The sequence below is a fragment of the Ambystoma mexicanum genome, chromosome 4p (genome assembly GCF_040938575.1).
Source record: "Ambystoma mexicanum isolate Mex_15411 chromosome 4p, UKY_AmexF1_1, whole genome shotgun sequence".
Lineage (NCBI taxonomy): Eukaryota > Metazoa > Chordata > Amphibia > Caudata > Ambystomatidae > Ambystoma > Ambystoma mexicanum.
In genome coordinates, this window is record NC_090927.1 from 1158433092 (window position 1) to 1158456284 (window position 23193).

A 23193-nucleotide genomic window follows, 5' to 3' on the forward strand; every position below is an offset into this window, starting at 1 on the left:
ACTAACAAGAATAAATCACCAGTGCATACTAAAAGTAGACAAAGACATCTGTGTCTCCAATGTGGTCCTTTCGTATCTTTGGTAAAGCAAAATAAGTTGCCAAAAGCTACTTACCTTATTCTGCACACAAATTAATTGGGGGCATTGCCAAGCAAGAGACAATTTGTTCCGATGTGCTGTTCCTGTGTGACAAAAATAATGTGTATATACTTTTTCATTCTAACCTTGTTTCTATAGATAAATTAGCTTGTTAGAAATTAGCACTCTAAAAGATAACCTAGCTTTAGAGTGGCTGCATACTACAGCCAGTAGTCAAAATGGATTAAAATACAAAATAAAGATTATTAACAAGCCTGTTGAGGAGCATCTAACATTGTCACGTCTGGCTTGCCCTAATTAAGAATAACCGAACAGTAGTATTTTGCGTGTCTTTCCTGCCCCTTGTCGGACGCTTTGACTTTATATATATCTCACAAATCAATGATACACAAAACTAAATTCTATATTTGGCCGTGCAGTTTATACTCTCATCCTCGGATGCCCTGAGGGGCTTTGTCGTCAGGTCTCCTCTATCTGCCTATTCCACTTTCCACGCTCAGCGGGGCAGCCTGCGAGACCAGGCAGGACTTGGCATCAACGGGTGTACCTGCTGACCTCTCTTCTTATATGCGCATTATTCCGCTCTCCACAAGCCACCCTCGCTGTCCAAGGGGGACGGCGAGGAATCCTTGATTGTCAGCAAAGCTCCTAGGGAACCAGCCTCTGCTACCAAATGTAGAAATGGGCCCTAATTGGCCAAACTTATTAAAATCAATACTCAATAATGGAGTGCTCAAAATGCACGACAAAACCCAGCTTTATTCAAAACCTAGAATCTCGGCAGGTACAGCATACATTCTGCTCACATTACAATGAGTCTGACCAGCTTTTACACTAAAAATACATAAGCAATGATGTCATAATACAATCTCCGTTCCAAAACGTATCTTAAGGTGTATATGCAATACATAAGTGTTAGAATCCTCATTGGTTTGTATAGATCTAGATAATATTTTCTCTACATCATTACTTTGGGCACTTATTGGCCCGCGTTATTCATATTGGTGCATTGAAACACCATTCAGTTGTATAAGGGCCTAACAAATGCTCAATAAATAAAATAAAAATACAAATTCATCCTGTACGGTGTGGCAAGAGGGATTTATTTTGTTTGTTTCACGGCTGGGCTAATTATAGATGAATAAAATAAATAAAAATAATACACAATGTATACATTATATGCAAGACCATCAACATAAAAAAAGTAAGAGGAGAGTGGGGGAAAGAAGAGAAACAAAAAAAAATTACTGTGAGTCCAAAAAGAACACAAAACATTTGAAAAGTTCATTAAAATCCTTCCTAAATGCTAGTGATACAGTTTTACCTTCAGATGTTCTCAGTTAGTGCTCTTGATCCCCCAGTTGTGCCATAGTCACCTGTGTGTGCACAAATATTGCCAAGTCAGTGATAAGCTCCTTGGCATATTTCACTGTTGACCTGATAGTGCATCCTACTCCTTAAGAACAGAGTATCGGTGATGTTCTCAAGTTTAACATTGACTAACAAGAATAAATCACCAGTGCATACTAAAAGTAGACAAAGACATCTGTGTCTCCAATGTGGTCCTTTCGTATCTTTGGTAAAGCAAAATAAGTTGCCAAAAGCTACTTACCTTATTCTGCACACAAATTAATTGGGGGCATTGCCAAGCAAGAGACAATTTGTTCCGATGTGCTGTTCCTGTGTGACAAAAATAATGTGTATATACTTTTTCATTCTAACCTTGTTTCTATAGATAAATTAGCTTGTTAGAAATTAGCACTCTAAAAGATAACCTAGCTTTAGAGTGGCTGCATACTACAGCCAGTAGTCAAAATGGATTAAAATACAAAATAAAGATTATTAACAAGCCTGTTGAGGAGCATCTAACATTGTCACGTCTGGCTTGCCCTAATTAAGAATAACCGAACAGTAGTATTTTGCGTGTCTTTCCTGCCCCTTGTCGGACGCTTTGACTTTATATATATCTCACAAATCAATGATACACAAAACTAAATTCTATATTTGGCCGTGCAGTTTATACTCTCATCCTCGGATGCCCTGAGGGGCTTTGTCGTCAGGTCTCCTCTATCTGCCTATTCCACTTTCCACGCTCAGCGGGGCAGCCTGCGAGACCAGGCAGGACTTGGCATCAACGGGTGTACCTGCTGACCTCTCTTCTTATATGCGCATTATTCCGCTCTCCACAAGCCACCCTCGCTGTCCAAGGGGGACGGCGAGGAATCCTTGATTGTCAGCAAAGCTCCTAGGGAACCAGCCTCTGCTACCAAATGTAGAAATGGGCCCTAATTGGCCAAACTTATTAAAATCAATACTCAATAATGGAGTGCTCAAAATGCACGACAAAACCCAGCTTTATTCAAAACCTAGAATCTCGGCAGGTACAGCATACATTCTGCTCACATTACAATGAGTCTGACCAGCTTTTACACTAAAAATACATAAGCAATGATGTCATAATACAATCTCCGTTCCAAAACGTATCTTAAGGTGTATATGCAATACATAAGTGTTAGAATCCTCATTGGTTTGTATAGATCTAGATAATATTTTCTCTACATCATTACTTTGGGCACTTATTGGCCCGCGTTATTCATATTGGTGCATTGAAACACCATTCAGTTGTATAAGGGCCTAACAAATGCTCAATAAATAAAATAAAAATACAAATTCATCCTGTACGGTGTGGCAAGAGGGATTTATTTTGTTTGGCACTGTGACGAGACGTCAAAATATAAGACAAACATAAGGTAGGGGGAGAGAGAGAGAAGTCTATGGTCTGCACTAATTCCAATTAAAATATTCCCCATCATTCCTCTCTTGCGCCCTCTCCCCTTGCACTGTTCCCTCGCGCTCTCCCCTCGCTCTCTTGCTGTCCCTCTCGCATAGATACATTGCAAACTGTGTGCATCATTTATTGGCATATTAATGGAGGGTCTAACTGAGGACTCCAAGTGCTAGTGGTTCTGAGAGGCATGAACCTTTTGGCTCGAAGAACGAGCTGTCCAGGATAAGAAAGGTGCAATTAGCAACTTTGGATTTCATATTATGTTGCTTGGAAGGTTGAGGCCTGCCGGGTGAAGAATATAATTTCATGGACCCACTGAACATTTTGTTTTTTCCCTTTTGTTTTCTAGGTCACTGACTTATTTTTTGCAAGCAGAGGTACTTTCATTAAAGTCCTCCTGCCATTGCTACCCTTTTTTTAGTATATGGTCATATGGTAGTCCATATAGCTTTCTGGAAGGGGTGTTTTTTAGCACCCAGTATTGACCCTGTGGCGACTATCACCCTACATTGTTTTTCAAGCGTAGGCTGGTAGTGGCTATAATTTAATGTTCTGCTTCTCCTGGGGTGCATCCTGGTTGCCACATTAGTAGCACTAGCTTCATTTTGGCAATCATGGGAGTATTAATGTAAACTTTGAAGTCATTTTGTTTTTGGGCTTTTTCTTTGTTTGGGCAAACCGTGAGTCAGGAATAAAGGGCTGTTGTGCAAACATTGGCTCACTCAAAGCTCAGAATTGCACCCTCCATATGGGATTGTATTGATTTAGACCAGTCCCTATCCCGGGAAAGGCCAATACACATACTGTTTGGGCAGACCTGGGTGTTTTGCAGTTTTTAGGGCCAGCCTGATTGGCGAAGTACCAAACCCTTTGTGTGAGTGTCTTGGTGTGATTGGAGGACTGGTTTAGGCAGGCCCATGAGTGGTTATATCTAGGGGATACCCTACACTGGCTCAAGTCTGCTGGGACATCTGCAGATTTTATTACCCGCTGGTGGTGGATTCTGCCACAAAGCTGCTGCAATTTTAGAACCAGGTCTAGCCATACTGGCTGTGCGCTGGGACCTTACCTTTAGTTTCCTGGTTTTGCTGCTTAACTTCCCTCTTGAACTGTCCTTGTTCTCATAGCTTTCACTCTTGGCTGGTGGTTCCCACTCCTTAAAGGTTCATTTTTCTTCTTTTGGGTCATCTTTAGTCCAGGATTCAAGTCCCTCAGTGACTGGGTCCTGTTACTCGACCAGCTAGAGAAAATTTCCACTCATCGGATTGTTTTGTTGGTCTTGAGCAATGTTCTCGGGAATTGCCCATGAGTGCTTACTTCTGGAGGGCTATTTGAGATAGTTACCCTCACTGGTCCCTGTGGTCATGAGTTTCTGCAGATCTCTTTTTTTTAACGTTTATTTTTATTGGCATTTCAGGTTTTAAACAGTAACAAACCCCTTCCAAACTAACCTCTCCCCGCCTACCCAACCGTGGATCGCTGCAACGAGTGTTTCCTGTGGGTAATGTCCAGGGTGTATCGTATCTCTTGCTATAGAATGTCCAACAGTCTCAATTTCTGAGGGCACCATTGTTCCCGAAAGTCTTTGTGTAAGAAGTCTAAAACCAAATCCCATTAAGCTTTGAATTGTGCGTGATCCCCCTGAATGGAGTAGGTTGCCCACTCCAGTGAAGTATAGTGCCACATTTTAGCAATCCAGTCTTGTTTGCTGGGTATGGTGGGTTGCTTCCACTTTTGTGCTATTGGAGCAAGAGCTGCCACACCGAGTACCATGTAAGCCTTTCTCTGTGGCTTAATCAGCAGAGAGTCTAGCACATCACCCATGCCTAGCATGGCCTCTCCAAAGTCAAAGCCACCATGTGTATCCAGGTACCCAACTCATTGCACCCCGCCAACAATACTGGGCTGTAGAGGAAAGAATTCTGTGTAGTTTCTCTGGGGTTAAGTGCCACTGCGCCAGGACTCTAGTTCACATTTCTCTAACTTGCATACTTCTCATTATCTTTGGGATTTGCTGCCACATTTCCCACCACTGTACCTTGGATAACAGGGGTGATAGCGTGTCAGCCCATTGTTCCATGTAGGGCCACTGGGGCTTGGTAGCTGTCATGGTAAATATACTATATAATCTACTAACCACTTGCCTGTCCCCGGAGCTTGTTAGCAGATACATTTCTAGCGGGGTAAAGTGTAACGCTCACCTGATTCCCACGGAGGCGCTGGTCTTGGCAGGAAGGTGTCTGTGACTCGAAAAGTGATGTGCAGGACTCGATTGGCTTCTGGGGTCGAACCTCTTCTCACTGTGTGTCGAACCCGAAGGGTGAGGTTTCTGTAGGTGAAAGAAAATGGGGTTTAAGGGTCTGGGCTGTTGAATGTTCCTCTCCCTCTCCCTCTCTTCCTAGCTTCTCCGTAGAGCCCCCCCAGGTCACGTGCTCACCTTAGATAGGTGAATGCTGGACTCTCCATCTGCGTCTGGTGCAGGGTGCCGTAGCCAGTTCCTTCACTGGTGAAACATAGGCCTCTTGAACTCAGAGGATCGTTACCGTCGTTAACTGCACGAGCGGTGAGCTTCTGGGCACCTTTTTAGTCTTTATAGTCTTTAGGTGCGTGGCACGTTAATATTGAACAGGACTCTGTATAATGCTTTCCCTTTTGTCTTGCAGGACTCTGGAGACGGAAGATGGAGTGAAGCGCCTGGAAATGAGTAAGTAAATGCAAGCGCTCTAACTGTCTTTTTCCCTTGCTGCTTAGTCCGTGCTGACGAGACGCTGGAGTATTTGCATGCGTTCTTATTGTGGCGAGCGCGATGGGCGTAAGTAAATACCTGTCTAATGTCTCTTCTTTTGTTTTCACAGGCGGCGGTGCAGCTTGAAGAAATCCGGAATTCGCGGAGTGCCGGTGAGTGATAACAATGCTTTTGTCTTCACAGGCGGTGGTGCAGCGTGAAGAAATCCGGAATTCGCGGAGTGCCGGTAAGTAATAACAATGCTTTTGTCTTCACAGGCGGAGATGCAGCGTGAAGAACTGGCCGCAGCCGATGGATCAGGTGAGTAAGCACTGCGTGTATAGGTTGCCTTGCTAACCTGTTGTTTCTTGTCCTTGCAGGTGCTGTTGTCGACTGGATACAGGAATAGTAAGTATAATTCTTGCAGGTTCAGGATCGAAAGAAGAAAGGCCGGAACAGACTCGGTGAGCGTTCTGCTGCAGATGCAGAATAACGCGAAGCACGTTTCATCTATCGGGTGTGGTTTAAATAGCCTTGGAGTGATGAGGCGTCTTCCTCCACGGCCCCGCCTAGGTAAGAAAAGAGTTCCAGTTCCAGAAGTGTTCCAGTGCTGTATCCAGGGAGTGGAGCTTGCCCCACCCAGGTAAGAAAGTAGTTCCTGTTCACAGAGGACTTTTAAGTGGCTGGTAAGTAAGCAGCATGGTCTGCTGCAGGTAAGTCCACCCAAGCATCTTTATCCATAATATGAGCCCGGCGCTTCCAGTGCCGGGACCGATGACTGTGATGAGCCCGGTGCCACCGGCGCCAGGACGAGGCCCAAAAGGTCCCAGTGGGGACCGGCTGGTGCCTAAGATAACGGTTAGGGGCCTGCTTCCAAGGATGTTGGGTTGTTCCTGACTCCTTGGAAGCAGCGATCATGACATAAAGTCCCTGGCGGCTGCTTTCCTCATATCATGGGAAGATGGCCAGTGCCTCAACTGTGCATACTGGAACCTGTCCTCCTCCCTCAGCTCCATTGTATCCTTACATTCTTGGAAGGATTTCACCTCCTGCCCCTTCATCATGTCCCTCGTGCGGATAGCTCCCGCCTCTTCCTATCTAGCGAAGGCCCCTTTTTCAAGCCCAGGTGTAAACTGGGGATTCCGAATAAGCGGCGTGAATGGTGATGGGTAGGATGTGATCTTCCCCTCAGCCATGCGGTCCCATGTGTCCTCGACCAAAGCCGTTATACTGCTTTTATACATATTGGGGGGCCTGTCAGCTCTACGGCGCCACAGAGCCTCATCCAGGGGTCCGCCCACTACCGCACTATCCATGCTATGCAAGATGCAGTCAGTATTCCCTACAAACCATTCTCTGATGACCCTCAACTGAGCCACCCGATAATACATTTTGAAGTTGGGCACACCAAACCCTCCACCAGAGTGTGCGATCATGACCCCCCATGCCACCCTCTGCCTTTTCCCTTGCCAAATATAGTTACGCAGCAATTTGTTCAGAGCGTTAAAGAAGCTGGTGGGAACTGCCACAGGGAGTGCCTGGAAGTAGTCAAGCGCCCTGGGGAGGATCATAATTTTAATAACACTGATACGGGCCGCCCATGTTAGGCTAAGGAGCCTCCTTTCAGCATGCCAAGTCTTGATTGTTCCCAGCAGGTGTGGTTAATTGGCTCGGTACAGGACCTCTACGGAAGGGGTCAGTGCCACCCCCAAATACCAGAGGCCTCCCTTCGCCCAGGTAAATTGTCCTGTCTCAAGCGGTTCTGGGGACACGTCCCCTAGTAATTTCATTATTTCAGACTTCTGATTATTAATCTTCAGACCCGCCACCCTGCCAAACTCCATCAGGAGTGTCGAGAATTCTGAGAGGTGTCCCATTCGGTGAGCACCACCAACAAGTAGTCTGCGAACGCCATCACCCTATGATCTTCCCCTCCAAAGGGGACACCTTTTATTCCCTTCTCTTGCCTAAATCTAGCCAGAAATGGTTGTGGGAATATCGCATAGAGGACTGGCGACATAGGACATCCCTGCTTTGTACCCCTGGTTATCTGTCACTCGGGATAGACAACCATTGATTGCCAACCTAATGTGCGGTGATCTGTAATTGGCTTTGACTAGGCTGAGAAAGACCGGGCTGAATCGCATTGCCTCCTTTGTAGTGAACCAAAATGACCATTGGACCCGGTCAAAGGCCTTCTTGGCATCTAGTTCTAGAACTCCCGCTCTCAAGTCCACCCGGTTAGCCTTCTCAATTAGATGGGAGATGCGCCTGATGTTATTGAACCTTTGCCTCCCCTTGACAAAACCTGCCTGGTCCAGATGAGCCAGGACCGGAATTGCTTTATCTAATCTCATCGTTAATATTTTGGTAAAGATTTTGGCATCCGAATGTATTCATGCAATAGGGCGGTAGGAGCTACATAGGGCGGGGTTCTTAGTGGGTTTAGGGAAAACCACCTTGGCTTACTCCGTGGTTTGGGAGATGTAGCCCACGTCAAGAAAGGATTTAAAGAGAGATGTCAGCCGTGGAGTAAGAGTGGTTTGGAAGGCCTTGTAGAACATAGCAGGGTACCCGTCTGGACCCGGGGCTTTGCCTGGGGGGAGCGATTTGATCACCGCTAGTACCTCATCCTCAGTCATCGCCCCTTCCAAGGCCTCTCGCTGGCTCTGGTCCAAGCGTTTCAGTGGACAAGACTTTAAAAAGGCCCTTTGACATTCGCTATCTGGTTGTTCAGAAGTGTACAGGGTGGTATAGAACTGAGTGAATGCCTGTACAATCTCCTCTGAGTGGGTGACTTCCTGCCCATCCGCCTTTTGGATGCATCAAATCACGCCTGCTGCTTCCCTTTTCCTAACCTGCCTGGCTAAAAGCCGGCCAGTCCTGTTAGCCTAGACATAATATTTCTGCTTCATGTATAGGAAGGATTTTTCTACTTGCTTCGTGAGAAGTATGCTGTGCTGCCCCTTGATATGCTCGTACTCCTCCCTAATCTGTGTCAGTTTCCATTCTCTCCATAACACTCTTCAGGCGCTCTTCTAGGTCCATTTGGAGGGCCCTTTCCTGCTTGTCCCGCACTGCATGTTTTGCTATGAGGACATCCCGAATGGTTGCCTTTAAGGCATCCCACACTACCGCTTCTTGTACCCCTGCGGAGTAGTTAGCTGCGGAAAAAGTTGCGGATTGCTGCACATAACTCATTGGCCCTCATTACGACTCCGGCGTTAACCAATGGCGCTAATAGCGCCATGGTTAACGCCGGTAACTTACCGATTCCGCCAATGGTAAATGGGGAATTACACCCCATTCCAAGGTTGGCGGGGCGGTAATTGCCCATTTACCATTGGCCCTTCCCCATTTCAATTTTTGGCCCATAGCGCTCAATGGGACTGGGGAAGGCGGTAATTACTGTACCGCAAATTGCGGTACCATAATTACCTCGAAAGTCCCTTTGCGGGTCCCTACTTTAACGGCTGGTGCAGACCAGCCGTTAAGGTCGGGAGCCGCAAAGGGACCTCGTAATCGGGCGTTAAGGGTTTAAAGGCGCCAACACCTTTTACGGCGCCGTTAAGGGGTTAACGCCAGGGTCATAATGAGGGCCATTGCATATTACCCTGTCCTTTAAGAGGTGGCGGGGAAACTTCCATCTCCATAACCCGACTCTTCCCCTCCCCACCCCCTTACCCAATCCATTTCTATTTGCAGAGGGGCATGATCCGAGAGCGCCATCGGCCCCACCTCTATTGGTGAATTCTGAACCTGCCGAGGAGCGACACCGACGCCCAAATGTAATCGATCCTGGAGAAAGATCTGTGGACGGGAGAATGGTATGTGAACCCCCTGGTGTCCCCTTTTAATTCATGCCATGTTTCTACAATGGTCAGTTTATCCATGCTGGCCTGCAGTTTATTGAATGGGGTACCCCGTGATGGAGATCTATCCCCGCTTCTGTCTATGTGCGTGCGGCACGCTAGGTTAAAAAACCCAGACGGAATCAGATGACCCTTTGTGAATTGGTCTAGTTTCTCCATTATGCCTCTCAAATATCCATCTTGGCCTGCGTTCGGGGCGTAAGCCGTAGCAATTGTGAGGGGTTTGCCTCCCCATTGCAGCTGGAAAAATAGGAACCTACCCTCTTTTTCCTCTTTGGTAGCCATGATTTGGGCATTCGGTGAGTGTCTAAGTACTATAAGAACCCTTCTGGCCATACTCTTGTCGTTGGCTTGTAAGACATGCGGATACCCTCTGAGTTTGAATTTGTCTGTCCTGAAAGCGAATGTGGGTTTCCTGGAGTGTCACTACTTCGGGTTTGTCCTGCCGGAGGAGGTTCTCCAGTTTCCGCCATTTTGCAGGCGTATTTAGCTCTCTATTGAGTGAGAGAATGCAGACCCCTTTGAAATTACCCATATCCCTCAATTCCTTTGCTGTTGGCATGTTTCTGCGATCCCCCTCTCACTTTGCACCTTCCGGTTAGACACAGCATCTCCTCCCCTTGGCTTCCCCTGCCTCGGGTTGCCGGATATCATTCCTATCCCGGAGATTGACTGTGCAAGGAGGGCTCCCCACTTGCCCTCCCCGGTTCCAAGAATCAACACCATCCCCGCACCCCACCTCCCCGGCAGGCCCTCCAGCCAATGGTGCTACCTTGTCACTTCTTTGACAGGGTTCTGTGCCAACGGGCCGGCGGTACCTTACCAGATATTTGGTTCAGGCGGAAGGCTTGGCTCGGGCCCCCCCTGGGCCACAGAGGAGCTTCGGGGGGGACCCACGCGATGGATTCTATCAATTAGAATATCCCCTCCAGTCTCAATGTCCAGGAGTTCCTTGAACACCAGCTGCATTATTTCCCTGAGATCAGCGTCGGGAACACACTCAGGCAGCCCCTTCATCCTGATATTCGACTGCCTCGAGCGGTTCTCCAAATCCTCAGCCTAGAGTTCTAGATTGTGTTGCTACCGCCAGTGCATCTATCTTCTGAGTGTCCTTGGTGAGCTCCTGTATGGAATTCTCATTCGTGGCCACTCTGTCCCCCAATTCTGCAATGTCACTCTTAACTTCCTGCAGGGACTGGGCGAGTTCTGTGCGTATCAGACTGAGTTGGGTCTGCAGGGTGGTGGTCATCTGATCCCAAAAAGCCTTGAAACACTGCTGCAGCACGTCACTGGAGACTTGCTGCACTTGTGGCAGAATAGGGGAGGCTTCAGACCCTTGCTTCTCCATCCCCACTGTTTCGCCTTCCTCCAGGCTATCTCCTTCTTTCCTCCAGATGGTTTGGAGTGTCCCTTCTTATTTCTTTGTATCTTTGGGAACTGCTGTACCTTCCTTGGGCTCCTTGGCTCTATTGTGTGACATCTTCTGGGGGGCTCCGACTCCCACTTAGCCCACCGGGGGGGGGGGGTTTATTCCTTAGTCTTCCAGGGTACTCTTTCCCCCCCACCCCTGTGCACCTGGGTCCTATGGATCCTAGAGTTGCAGATGATATCAGCGAGGGCCCAATTCGGCTCACGGGATTCACTGGCCCAGCTCGCAGGGTTGCCCCGACCCTTTGTGTTGCAGGACCTGCCCTTCGGCTCCCGGGCAGGCGTGCTGCAGATGCTCGTCTGGGGACGCGCCTCACTCCTGCGCTGTAAATGGGACTCCCTCCTTTCGGATACAGAGACGGGAGCAGCCCCTGTTGGCACCAGAGTCGCTGGTTCACCTGGCAAGGAGGGGAAGTGTGCCACCATGGCCCCCCTCTGGGTATGGTATGAGGCCCCGGAGGCGCCCGCTTGGGCAAGTGCCATCGCCGAAATAGGGCTGCCGTTTCCACAGTGCACAATGGTAGGCCTGATGGCTGCAGCACCCACAGTGTCGCCTCCCTGCGGGGTATTGCCGCTGGAGGATGAGCTTCAAATGGGAGATCCCGGGGCAGTGTCCAGTGGGTGCCGCGTCACTGTGGAGGCCCACTTCTCGCTGCGGTGAGCTCCGCCCTTGTAAGTGGCTTAAAGAGTCTGGGTTTTGAAATGGAGCAAGCGGCAGCGGTTGAGTCTTTCTGCTGCTTGCATAGCCTTAGTGCACCTGTCCTAGGATCCCAGAAGTCACGCCGTGGTCCACGGGGCCCTCTGTTCCCGCCGTGCCCCTAAAGCAGGTAGGTGGTGGCAGGCTTTGCTGAGTGGCCACCCAACCCTGTGTGCTGTGCTTCCCTTTGTCCACGGGGGGCGCGCCCAGGCGGATGGGGGCCACCCCCGCTTGGTGCCAGGCCGACAGCACAGGCCGAGGCAATCCCGTCTGGTTTGTTGTCCGCCCCCTCTCCTTAATTGAACGGCCACGTCGCCCCTGCATCCCTTTGCAGCGTCAGCCGTTGGTATCCAACCAAGCGCAATCCCGCCTGTTCGGAAGTCACTGTCGCTCCGATTCTCCCAGTCTTCTGTCTTCTTCGGTTCCTTAATTCTCACGTTGAGGGTTCTACTGCTAGGGGTGGGCCCCGGAGCTGTCAGGCCGTCTGACAGGGAGGCCTCCTCACCCCGCCTGCTCGCTGCCCGAAATTAATCTGGCGGCGTCCTCGGCTGGTTCCGGTAGCGTTCTCTGCTCTGCGGGGCCACTCAATAATGGCCAGTGCCCGCTCGATAGGCCTCTTAACTCTGCCGGCCCCGTTTGGCTTAACCAGCTCTGCATGGACCCTGGGCACTTACAATGTAAAGACCGCTGCCAGGGCGCACACCACTGCTGCTCGAGTCGGCGGACCGGGCCGCTTTCAGTTGGCCTGTAGCACCCACGTGGTGCGCCCTTTGCTTCTGCCGACCCCGATCAGAACTCTTTTGGATCCACTTGAATCCAGGGCGTATGTCACACAGTTTCCCACTGACAGAACGCTTTTCGATGCTGCTTATTCCTCGTTTTAAAGATCCGCCGGGGAGGAGCGCGCTCCTCGCGGTGATAGTGACGGCAGCCATCTTGGAATGTCATGCAGATCTCTTTTAACTAGTTTTTCCAAAGGCTTTGACAGCCTTGAATCCTGGTGTGCTTACTTCCTTTCTGGGGCTCCTGGGTCTCGCACCTGGGGCTGGAACTTTTCTTGATGGCCTCATCTGGTGTCCCCAGTGTTTAGATTGCTGCCATTCTGCACCTGTGGAGTACGACTCGTGTTTACATTATTTTTCCCAATAACTGTGGCAGTAGCTTCAGACTTTGCTCCGTTGATTCTTATGGGCTCTTTGGAGCGTTTTAGGTACGTTTTAAAGGTGACATGGAAGGTACTTACCTGCACCTCAATTTTTCCTGGGTCTTCCTTGGTTCTTTACATTTTTAGGCCAAAGAACTGGATTTTTAGCATGTACCTCTGATTTTTTTTAAATGTATTTTTTATAAAGTACTGGTATTACACTTGTGTCTTTGAACAAAACTGTTATATTGTACGCCTTCTAGTTATTACTGTCTCTCTTTTCTAGGAGTGCAATAAAACGTTATAATTCGTCTGATTGCACAAGACCAATATCGTAAATGTGGGTGTTCCTCTGTGTTTGGGTGCTAAAATAACCTTTTTTTGTCTAAGTACTGTATACTATGTATGGTGTGCATTTTTTCAATTTGTTACTGCGTACCAGAGATTTAGGAATACTGTGACTGTTTTCTTTGTCGTAGTTTGAGTCTTGATAATGCCTATTCAAATATGTTCGTATTGGCAAGTTTCACTTTGTTCCCACACCTTAAACCTTGTATTGTGCCTGCCACCAGATAGTAGGCAGCACATTTAGTTTAGGAGTGGGTCAGGACCTCACAGACCACTATTGTTTTTATACATACTGTTTTTCTGTTTTAACCAAAGAAACTACTTGACAAAATAGATATTCTATGTGATTATAATGAATTGTATATTTTTCAGAATACCATTGTAGTGTATTCTTTGGGAGTAACTGTGAACTGTACTTCACTACCAGCTTTCCACCGTCTCCTGAGTTTAGCCTGAATGCTCTGCTACAGCTAGCAGCATAGAGGGTCTGGTTTTTCCTTTTGGATGGAACACTGTTTCGCCTTGGGTTAGATAGTTTTAAACCACTCACTCGAGGCCTGTGGACAAATCTGTCAGACCTTTGCAGGATATGGAAGTAGGGGCTAGAATATCTGGTTGTTGCTCCCAGCATCCCCAACAGGCCTCAACTCCTTTACTCGTGACAGACACTATCCGTCCAAAAAGGATTCCCTGCTCTGCTGGTCTTGTGACAGCTCCATAAAATCTGTTTGAACATGTGATGTAATGAAGCAGGAGTTTGTCCATGGGGTAGCCAATGAGATAAGCAGCAAGAAAGATAAAATGGAGTGAAGTTTCCTTCACATGTCCCATTAAATAGGGTGCACCAGTCCTTGCTTAAAAGGGGGTGCCACAGCTGCAAGAAGTTGAAGAGAAGAATGTGGACAGTGAAAGAAAGTGGATGGGGAGAGAGTGCTTGCCCTTGGGGCAGAATGTGCAGGCCAACACACTTTGAGTGAAGAATTTGCGATCTATTCAGCCCTTTACTGTAGGCACCTATATCTGCCAGAGCTTCTTGAAAATTCCATAACAAAACACACTAGGATGGACTGTTCCCTTGCCAATAAGAAAAGGGATTTATTGCCATATAGGCAGACTTAAAGATGTCAAGGCTGACCGTGAATTCAGTCCGTTGCACAGGCAGTCGCAGACAAGATCCTTTTTATTCCTAGGTCCCAGAATAAAGCTTAAGCAATGTCAGGAGTTTCTTCAAAGTGCCTTGTTGAGCTGGATGTATGTTTCCTCTGCCTTGAATTCGCCAGTTCTCAACTGCTTATACTTGCTCTAGATTAGGGCTGGCATTTCTTAAGAGAGTTTATGGGACTTTAGTGCAGCCTAAAGAATTGTGTTTTTCGAATAGGGTTAGCTTGGAGGCTTAGATACTTGATAAGATGAGGTTGAAAGATTTTGTTGGCCATGGCTGGACCCTTGTTTTGGAACACATTAGGGCATATCCAGGGGTAAAGAGACTTGTTAGAGTAGGTTTTGGCATTTGTGTTACTACCAAAATTATCATCTTCAGAAGTGAGGACACACCTACCAGACTCCACTTTTATGTTCTCCTTGCCTTTGTTCTTGACAATATGCATATTAAATTCATAGTATAGGTCAATAACATATCTAGACTACAATTCCATTGCAAATTTTCAAAAGATAAGAAACAAACAAAACTTGTTTTATAGTACCCGCCCCCCTTCCCTCCACCTTCGCTCATCATGGTTAGATTCGCAATTTCAAGACATTGGGACTCCGCACTGCATTGCACTTTATACATTTTTCTCTGCACCTAGTCTGCGTCACATGTTTTCGACGCCAGGTCAACAGTAAGCGGGTGGCATGGGGTATTTATAAAGGTTTTGTATGTTAATCTAATTGTAAGATCTAAGCAGTAGGTCTTTCAGAATCCCAATATGCTTTGTAGAACTCTAGAAAAGATAGCCATATCATGTCTATATTCTTGCAAGATTCCTGGACTGCAGCTGTTAGGCTTTCCATTTCATAAATAGCCTGTGCTTTGGTCAGCCATTCTCTTTGTGGGGAGGGCAGCTGACTTCCATTTCAAAGTGAGACACACCCTTGCCACCAAGAGCAAATTGCGTGGCATGTGTGAGAGTGATACATAAGAGTCTTCCCCATCCGATGCAACCCCAAACAAATCCCTTATTTTTTTAAGATGTTTGTACGATTATCGTTAGTTTATTTGTGTGCACTTTATCATGCACTTTTCCTCAATATGCTTTTGACCAATTTGTTTTTCTTTTTAAAATGGGGTTAGCCTTCCCCACCCCACCCTCTAGCCCACACCACCAACCCTCCCACTGCATATGCCCATGCACACACATAACATATGTTTAATATTAACAAGTTATGTGAAAAACATTGTGGAAAAGTGCACAAATATAGTACACGCGAATATACGAATGACAAAAAACAAATGCATTACATTGTAGACAGAACCATTAGACACTTTAGGCAGTTGTTCATCCTGACCCTGTTTTATGAAATCCTTAAATCTAACAGCTCTGATTCGACTTCTGAGTATCGCCTCTCAGCGTCCTAGAGGGGACAAGAGATAGTTAAAGTTCTGCCCCTGATGTTGCCACCGCCACAGCTCCCTTCACCTCAGTCTTTTATCCATGTTAGCCAAGTCTCCAATCCAGGGGGCCCGTTTACCCTTCCTAGCACCACAGCCAATGTTGAACTGACCTGGATAACCTGCCATTGCTTGTGAAATGTTCAGGCAACCTAGTTGGTGACTGTCCTGTTGTCAACCCACCCTGATGGTTATTACAGTAGAGAATCTGCAGCAATGCCATCAAGGCGGAGTGGAGCAGTGTGCGTACATGGGCGGAATCAGTGCCCTGCATTGTCACCGTTTAACTCATTGTTATTCATTAAAATGAATAAATAGCCATTTCAATCTGGGTCATCTGGTTTATGAATAACAATGAGCTAGCCCATGCAGAGACCCTGGCCAGCACACAGTGCAGGGCTCGAAATTAAGGTTCAATGAGCAGGGGCTAAAACTGTCGGCCATCGCCCAGAAACCGGGAGCTACGGCTAGGCAACCAGGAGCAGGTACACATCGCACCACAAATCTTGATGCACAGTAACGTTTTGGCTATTACGTAGGATCATTTCTTTAAATGTGTCCTAGATTTTCTTTATTAACGTTTTCAAACACTCAAAGTTAATGTCACATATGCATGTTTTGTAAGGCACCACTTGGACTGGTAGCTGTTGGTTTCTAGGTAACCAGGCTCTCCTAGGGTAGACGAAGAAGCCCCCTCCACCTCCACAGATTAAGCACAGGGTGCGGGGAGCGCCATCAAGGAACAGGAGTCCTTGTCCCCAAGAGGGGACTCTCTCCCTGTGAGGTCCTGCTGACTGCCACCCCCAGGGGGAATGTTGCGTAAGGGCTTACACCTCTAGCCTCACAGAGAAGGGCTGGCATCTGGGGAGAAGGGACAAGATCCTGTGAATTGTCACAGCTGTCTGAAAGCAGTGAGCTAGCCCACTGCTCGGCCAGGCTGTCTTCCAGCGGACTCACCTCGCGAACCTCACAGACAAGGGCTCCTCTCTGGGTAGAAGTGACGAGATCCTGGGAATCGTCACAGCTGCCTGGAATGCAGTAAGATAGCCCACTGCTTGGCTATGCTGTCTTCCAGCTGTATGCTTAAGACATCTGCTTTGCCATGGTGACTGAGTTAGAGCAATTGGGTGTAGAAGGTTGTAGAGGATTTTCAGACAACTGACTTTCTTAAGCAGTTTCTGGTATTATCGTGATGGTAGTATTGAACTTTAGTAAATTTTCTACTCTGACTTTGTACTACATGTGGACGTTCATGTAGAGAAAAGAGAGTGAGCCAAAGTGAAGCCGTCTGCACCATTCATTGCTTAAAAAGGGTTGCCAAGGCTTGTGCTATGCCTTGTAGGTTGTGTCTGAGGTTTGATGAATAAAATACAATGTTAACTACAGAAATGTGAAGACGTTATGCATATATTGATTGATTTACCCTCTTCATAGGTGTTTGCTTCAGTGTATCATGTCATCTTATAATTCTTTGTTCTGTGCTAAACAGGTGTGGTGTCTGAATGCCAACAAGAAAGATCCCAGATTCAAAATAAAGAGAAAGCCATGAAGGTTCTTCGGGCAAAATTATACAGCCTTAAGCTCGATGAAGAAATGAGCAAGAGACATAATGCTAGAAAAATCCAGGTGGGTGCTGCAAAATCTGTTTTTCTGTGAATGAGCATCAGCCTAAGAAATGTATATTCTAATAGCTTTATTTATGTAGAGTTGTTTTTAACATGCTGTTTTTTGGGATACTTCGGAGGGTGTGGATTCCTGCAACTATGGCATGTGGTATGTCTCAGGCAGTGACTGCAGATCTTAGCAAGGGTCAAACTTGGTTCCTTGATCTTTGATGGTAGCCATGATATCAACACTGTTGGTTGCAAACCATCAGACGTGTAATGGGAGCATGAAAGCAAGCAGGCAGCGCCATTAGGCTGGCCTACCTTTTTGTCTGTGCATGTCCTCACCTCACCTAATGAGAACCCCTTGGATTAATTATACAAATGTTCAAATGCAGTTTGTAGTGGAGTGGGTAGCATTTTGATGGCCATTGAACAACCTGTACTTTTGTCTTTGAACCCCTAGCAGAAAATCGAGGTGAAGATGCATTTTACAGACATAAACTATTCTACCTGTGTCATTGCTATTCTCCAGCATGGGGTCTGGCATGGATTCACATGCTCATGAATATTCCGTCGTCAGGCTGGGAATCCTCAGTAAAGAAAAAATCTGTTTCAGTTTTGTTTCTGAACTGCCTTTCTACTAGTAACCAATCACTGGTCTCTGGGTGGAAGGGAAGAGCCCAGCAGGTGAGAAGAGATCCGAGCGGTCTTCTAAGTCCTTTGAGGGCGCTCTGGCGACGGGGGCCCAACAGAAGGCTAAGCACCACGAGTCCGCAGGCACCGGGAGCGCTGAACGGTCGGGCTCCTCGGCTGCCAGGCAGGGCGCACTTTCATCAACGCCATCAACCACGAGCCAACGCTCTGGCTGTCACGGAATTCCCCCCTTTTCACCTGAGATCGCTCCTTGCAGGATTTCTTGGAGGAAGTCTTCTTGCGCACGGATCGGGTTTTGAACAAAGACGCGTGAGTTTCATCTGACTCCAGCGTGCGTTTAGCGTTCCAGGATACTCGGATGCTCAGGACGTCCAGGAAGCGAGGAAGTGTACACGATGGAGGTACACGAAATCCGGGAAACAAGGTAAGAGATGAGGGATGAATGAATTGGGAAATTAGAGGGTCCGGGAACCAAGGACAGGAGAATAGTTCAGCGAACTACAGAGCACACATCTAGTCACTACCAGCAATAGCGTTGAGACGCGGGGGCGTGGTCTATTTGTAGAATGTGCTACGTCCTTCGTGCGAGCTGGTGCAAGGCTTACCACGTTAGACGGCCATGTTGGGAGTATCAAAGAGTGCAAGCCCTGTTGTGACAAGGACCAGGAAGTCCAAAAGGGGCGTGTGGCTCATGACAGCATACCTCCTCCGAAAACTTGTTCCACCAGGTTTGCCCGGGTGTATGAGATGATACCTTCTGAGCAATCGGGGGGGGGGGGGTATTCAGTTTAGAAAGTGGTTCCCAGGTTCTTTCACTCGGAGGATATCCTTTCCACTCAACCAAATATTGAAGTTGACCCCGTTTATACCTGGAGTTGCATATTCTGGATACTTCATATTCCAGCTGATTGTCCACAACCACGGGGTTGGGTCTGCAGGATTTCCGAGAGGATTGGATGTAAGGCTTTAATAAGGAAGTGTGAAAAACAATGAATCTTCTTCCGCGAGTCTGGTAACTTGAGCCGGAATGAGACTGGGTTTCATGATTTCCTTTATGGAAAAAGGTTCATAGTAACGTGGGGCTAGTTTGTTTGGTCGTAAATGTCGAGGCAGCAGTTTCGAGGACAGCCAGACCTGATCACCGACGGCATAAGAAGGCCCTGGTCTTCTTTTGGTATCCGCATAACACTTAGTGTGTGTTCGGGCCTTTTCTAAATGTTCTTTGGCTTCCTTGTGAACATTGATGAGAGTTTCAATCCAGGAGTCAACTGTTGGTACAGGTGTGGGATGTGGGAGAATGGAAGGTAGAACTGACAGGTGGAATCCTTGGCTGCAATAAAAAGGGCTGGTCTTGACTGCCGAATGATCAGAGTTGTTGTAAGCGAATTCAGCCACGGGTATAAGGAGTGACCAGCCGTCCTGTACCTTGGTGGTGAAACAACGAAGGTATTGTTCCAGGGTGTGTTTACACGTTCCGTAGCTCCGTTAGTCTGTGGGTGATAACCCAATGAGAGAGCATGTTGGATTCCTAGAATTCGACATTGATGTTTCCAGAATTGAGAGATGTATTGAGGTCCTCGATCTGATATGATCTTGGAAGGGAGTCCATGAAGGTGAAATATATGTTCCAGGAAAATGCCAGCGAGTTCTCAGGAAGATGGCAATTTGTACAATGGTGTAAAATGGGCCATGTGGGTGAATAAATCAATGGTGACCATGATTGTCGTATAGCCCCCAGATGGTGGTAATTCCACATAAAGTCCGTCGCGATAAACTCCCAGGGCCTAGAAGGTAGTGTAGGTTGAAGTAGGAGACCTGCCGGTTTCTTGTTATGTTTGTTTTGATTGCAGACTGCGCAGGCTTGAATGTACCGTTGAATGTCGGTTTTCATTTTGGGCCACCAAAATTGTCTTTGTACGAGACAAAGGGTGTTGGTGACACCACGATGCCCGGAGTGAAGAGTGTCATGACAGAGGTTAATAATCCGTAGTTGCAGTCTCTGTGTGGGAATGACCAGGCCATTGTACTTTAACAAATATCTGTCTCTAGTTTTTAGACTCCATCGATTCTTTCCTGTGAATTCCTTCCAGATTTCAGAGGACTGGGTTTGCATTCGAATGTCTTCCAGGAGACTGACTGCTTGAGCTACAAAAAATGTGTGGGTAAACATCTTTGGGTAAGCCCGATCTTCAAGAGTTTCGTAATCAGGACGTCGAGATAGAGCGTCAGCAATTATGTTCTGTGATCCGGGGACATGATGGATGTGGAACTGGTACTGGGCAAAGAAGAAGGCCCAACGGGCTTGATGGCTATTCCTACATTCCATAGATTGCAGAACTTGAAGATTTCGATGTTCCGTATGAACCTGGACAGGATGTTTAGCTCCCTGAAGTAGATGCCGCCATTCGGTGAAGGCTTGACGGATGGCCAACAGTTTTTCCAAGACGGAGTAATGAGTCTCGCTGGAAGTCAGGGTTCGTGAGAGGTAAGCAATGGGGTGCTCAAATTTATCCTCAAATTCTTGCTTTAACACTGCTCCTATGGCGTAGTTGGAGGCATCCGTCTCCACTAGGAATGGTCGATTAATATCGGGTTGAGCAAGGATAGGGGCTTGAGTAAACTCTGTTTTTAATCGTTGGAATACCTTGTCCTGGGGTCCAGAGGAAGGGGGTGTCTTTTATCAATAATGTAATGATCGGTTGAACTATCTCAGAAAAGGATGGTATGAATTTCAGGTCGAAATTGGCAAGCCCCAGGAAGGATTGAATCTGTTTCACAGAAGTGGGAACAGGCCAAGATAGTATAGCTTTTACCTTTGAATGGTCCATTCCTATTCCTTCTGGACTAAGGACAAATCCTAGATAATGAACAGAAGTGACATGAAAAAAGTTTCTCGGGTTTAGCTAGGAGTTTGTGTTCACGTAGCAGTTGTAAAACTGCCTTTACATGCTCTTCATGCTTCTGAGGATCCTTGGAGTAAATCAAGATATCATCCAGGTAAACAATGACGAAGAGGAACAACATGTCAGAAAACACCCTATCCATGAAGCGTTGGAAGACTGCGGGGGCATTTGCAAGCCCGAAGGGCATGACCAAGTACTCAAAGTGACCAAAGTGTGTTCTAAAGGCTGTTTTCCATTCGTCTCCTTCCCTGATATGGATCAGATCAGGCACCCCTGAGATCCAACTTCGTGAAGATTACAGCTCCTCTCACCGCTTCCAGGCTATCGGAGTTTAAGGGCAAGGGATAGCGGTCATTGAGGGTGCACTGATTCAATCCACGATTATCAAGACAAGGTATAAGCTCTTTAGTGTCTTTCTTGGGAACAAAAAACAACGAAGCTCCAGCTGGAGATTTAGATGGTTTTATGGTGCCATTTTCAAGGTTGGTATCCAAGTATTCTCTAAAGGCCTTTTTTTCCGGTTCGGATAGAATGAACATCCTCCCAAAGGGAATCGCTGCTGAGTTCTGTATCTATAGCGCAGTCTTCAGGTCTGTGAGGGGGTAGGGCCTAGACTATAGTAGTTGAAAACACATCAGCATATTCCAGATAGGCCCTAGGAACCTGTATGACGTTTGAAACCATTAGTGGGCCTTGCTGGTCTGTTGGCGTGCTTTCGGAAGTTGTCAAGGAGGAATCTGGGAATAGACAGTGAGACATGCAAAACTCAGAACTAAGAAACAAGGATCCTGCTGCCCAATTGATGTAAGGATTGTGTTTCTGCAACCAGGGCATACCTGGTTATGGGGTAACGGGCTGACTTGATGATGTCAAATTTGATCAACCCTTGGCCTTGGTGATGGTTTATCGAGAGTTGGATTTCTTTGGTCTGCAAGGATATAGGTCCTGAAGAGAGAGGTCTTCCGTCGATCGCCTCCACAGGTTGCATGATACTTCGTGTTTCATATGGAATGTGGTGTTTAAAGACCCAATCTTGATCAATGAATATTCCCATAGCCCCACAATCCACCAAGGCCAAAATAGGGTAGGTCTCATTCTTGGATGACGATAGGAAGGCTTGTAGAATCACTAGATTGTTCTGTCCAGGAGGGTTCAAGGATGGAATAGATGTGGAGAAAACATCTCTCTCCCAAAGCCTTGCTCCATCTAGGATCGGGAGCTGGTGTTTCCCGAACGCTGTGGAGGGGCTAGAGGACATTCTCTAACTGTTTAACCGATGCACAATACATGCATAAGCCCGTGTGGATCCTTCTCATCCTTTCTTGCGGGAATATGGGTCCACGGAAGGCCCCTAGTTGCATGGGTTCTGGATCGCAACCAGAGACTGGAGTAGGGTCGGGTTTCAATGAGTTCTCAAGGGAACCCTTCTGGAAAGGCACCTTGGTCTTTTTCCTCTCTGCCTTACTTTCCTGGATACGAAAGTCTATCTGCATGGCAAGATCCATAAGGGCCTGGAATGAACTTGGGCGAGCTACTCTGGCTAATTCGTCTTTTATCTCTTCATTTAGCCCCCTTCGGAAATGAGTAAAGCTTGCTTCTGAAGACCAATCCGCTTCCTTGGCCAATTGAATCGTGTGACATACGTAAGCATGTCCTGGGATCCTTGCCGAAAGTCAAGTAGATGTTCCTGGGCACCATAGACCTGTTCTGGGTGATCAAACATGGTCTTAAGGGCCTGTATGAATCCATCGTAATCATCTAGGAGGGCATCTCCAGAATTGACTAAAGGAGTAGCCCAAGTCAGTGCATTCCCGGAGAGGTGCAAGATTATAAAGCCCACCTTCGCCCTGGGAGTTGAAAAATAGTAGGGCTTAAAGGTAAAGTGGACTAAACAAGAGTCAAGGAATCCACAAAGGGTTTTTGCAGACCCATCGTATTTGTCTACAATGCCACCCAGTAGCACGCTTTACTTTGTGGCAGAATCGTGGGACAAAACCAATTGTTTCAATGCAGCATTTTCCGCCTTTAAATTCTGCACCTCGGTCGTTAATTCTTGCATGCCACGCATGAGATCCTGAACGGCCTGTTCCATGTTGGTTTCAACTTCGGTCGTTTGGCGTCTCAAACTGTCACGGAATTCCCCCCTTCTCACCTGAGATTGCTCCTTGCAGGATTTCTTTGAGGAAGTCGTCTTGCGCACGGATCGTGTTTTGTACAAGCCTGCGCGAGTCTCCTCTGACTCCAGCGTGCGTTCAGCGTTCTAGGATACTCGGATGCTCAGAATATCCAGGAAGCGAGGAAGTGTACACGAAGGAGG

General features: G+C 47.2%; 1 protein-coding gene across 1 annotated transcript in view; it reads left to right on the top strand.

Moving 5' to 3' along the window:
* MTRF1L (mitochondrial translation release factor 1 like) overlaps positions 1–23193 on the top strand; it is a 459754-nt gene that overhangs the window by 293967 nt on the left and 142594 nt on the right. The window contains exon 6 of the mRNA XM_069606774.1: positions 17202–17338. Coding sequence (XP_069462875.1) covers positions 17202–17338 — 137 coding nt within the window. The remainder of the gene's footprint in view (positions 1–17201; positions 17339–23193) is intronic.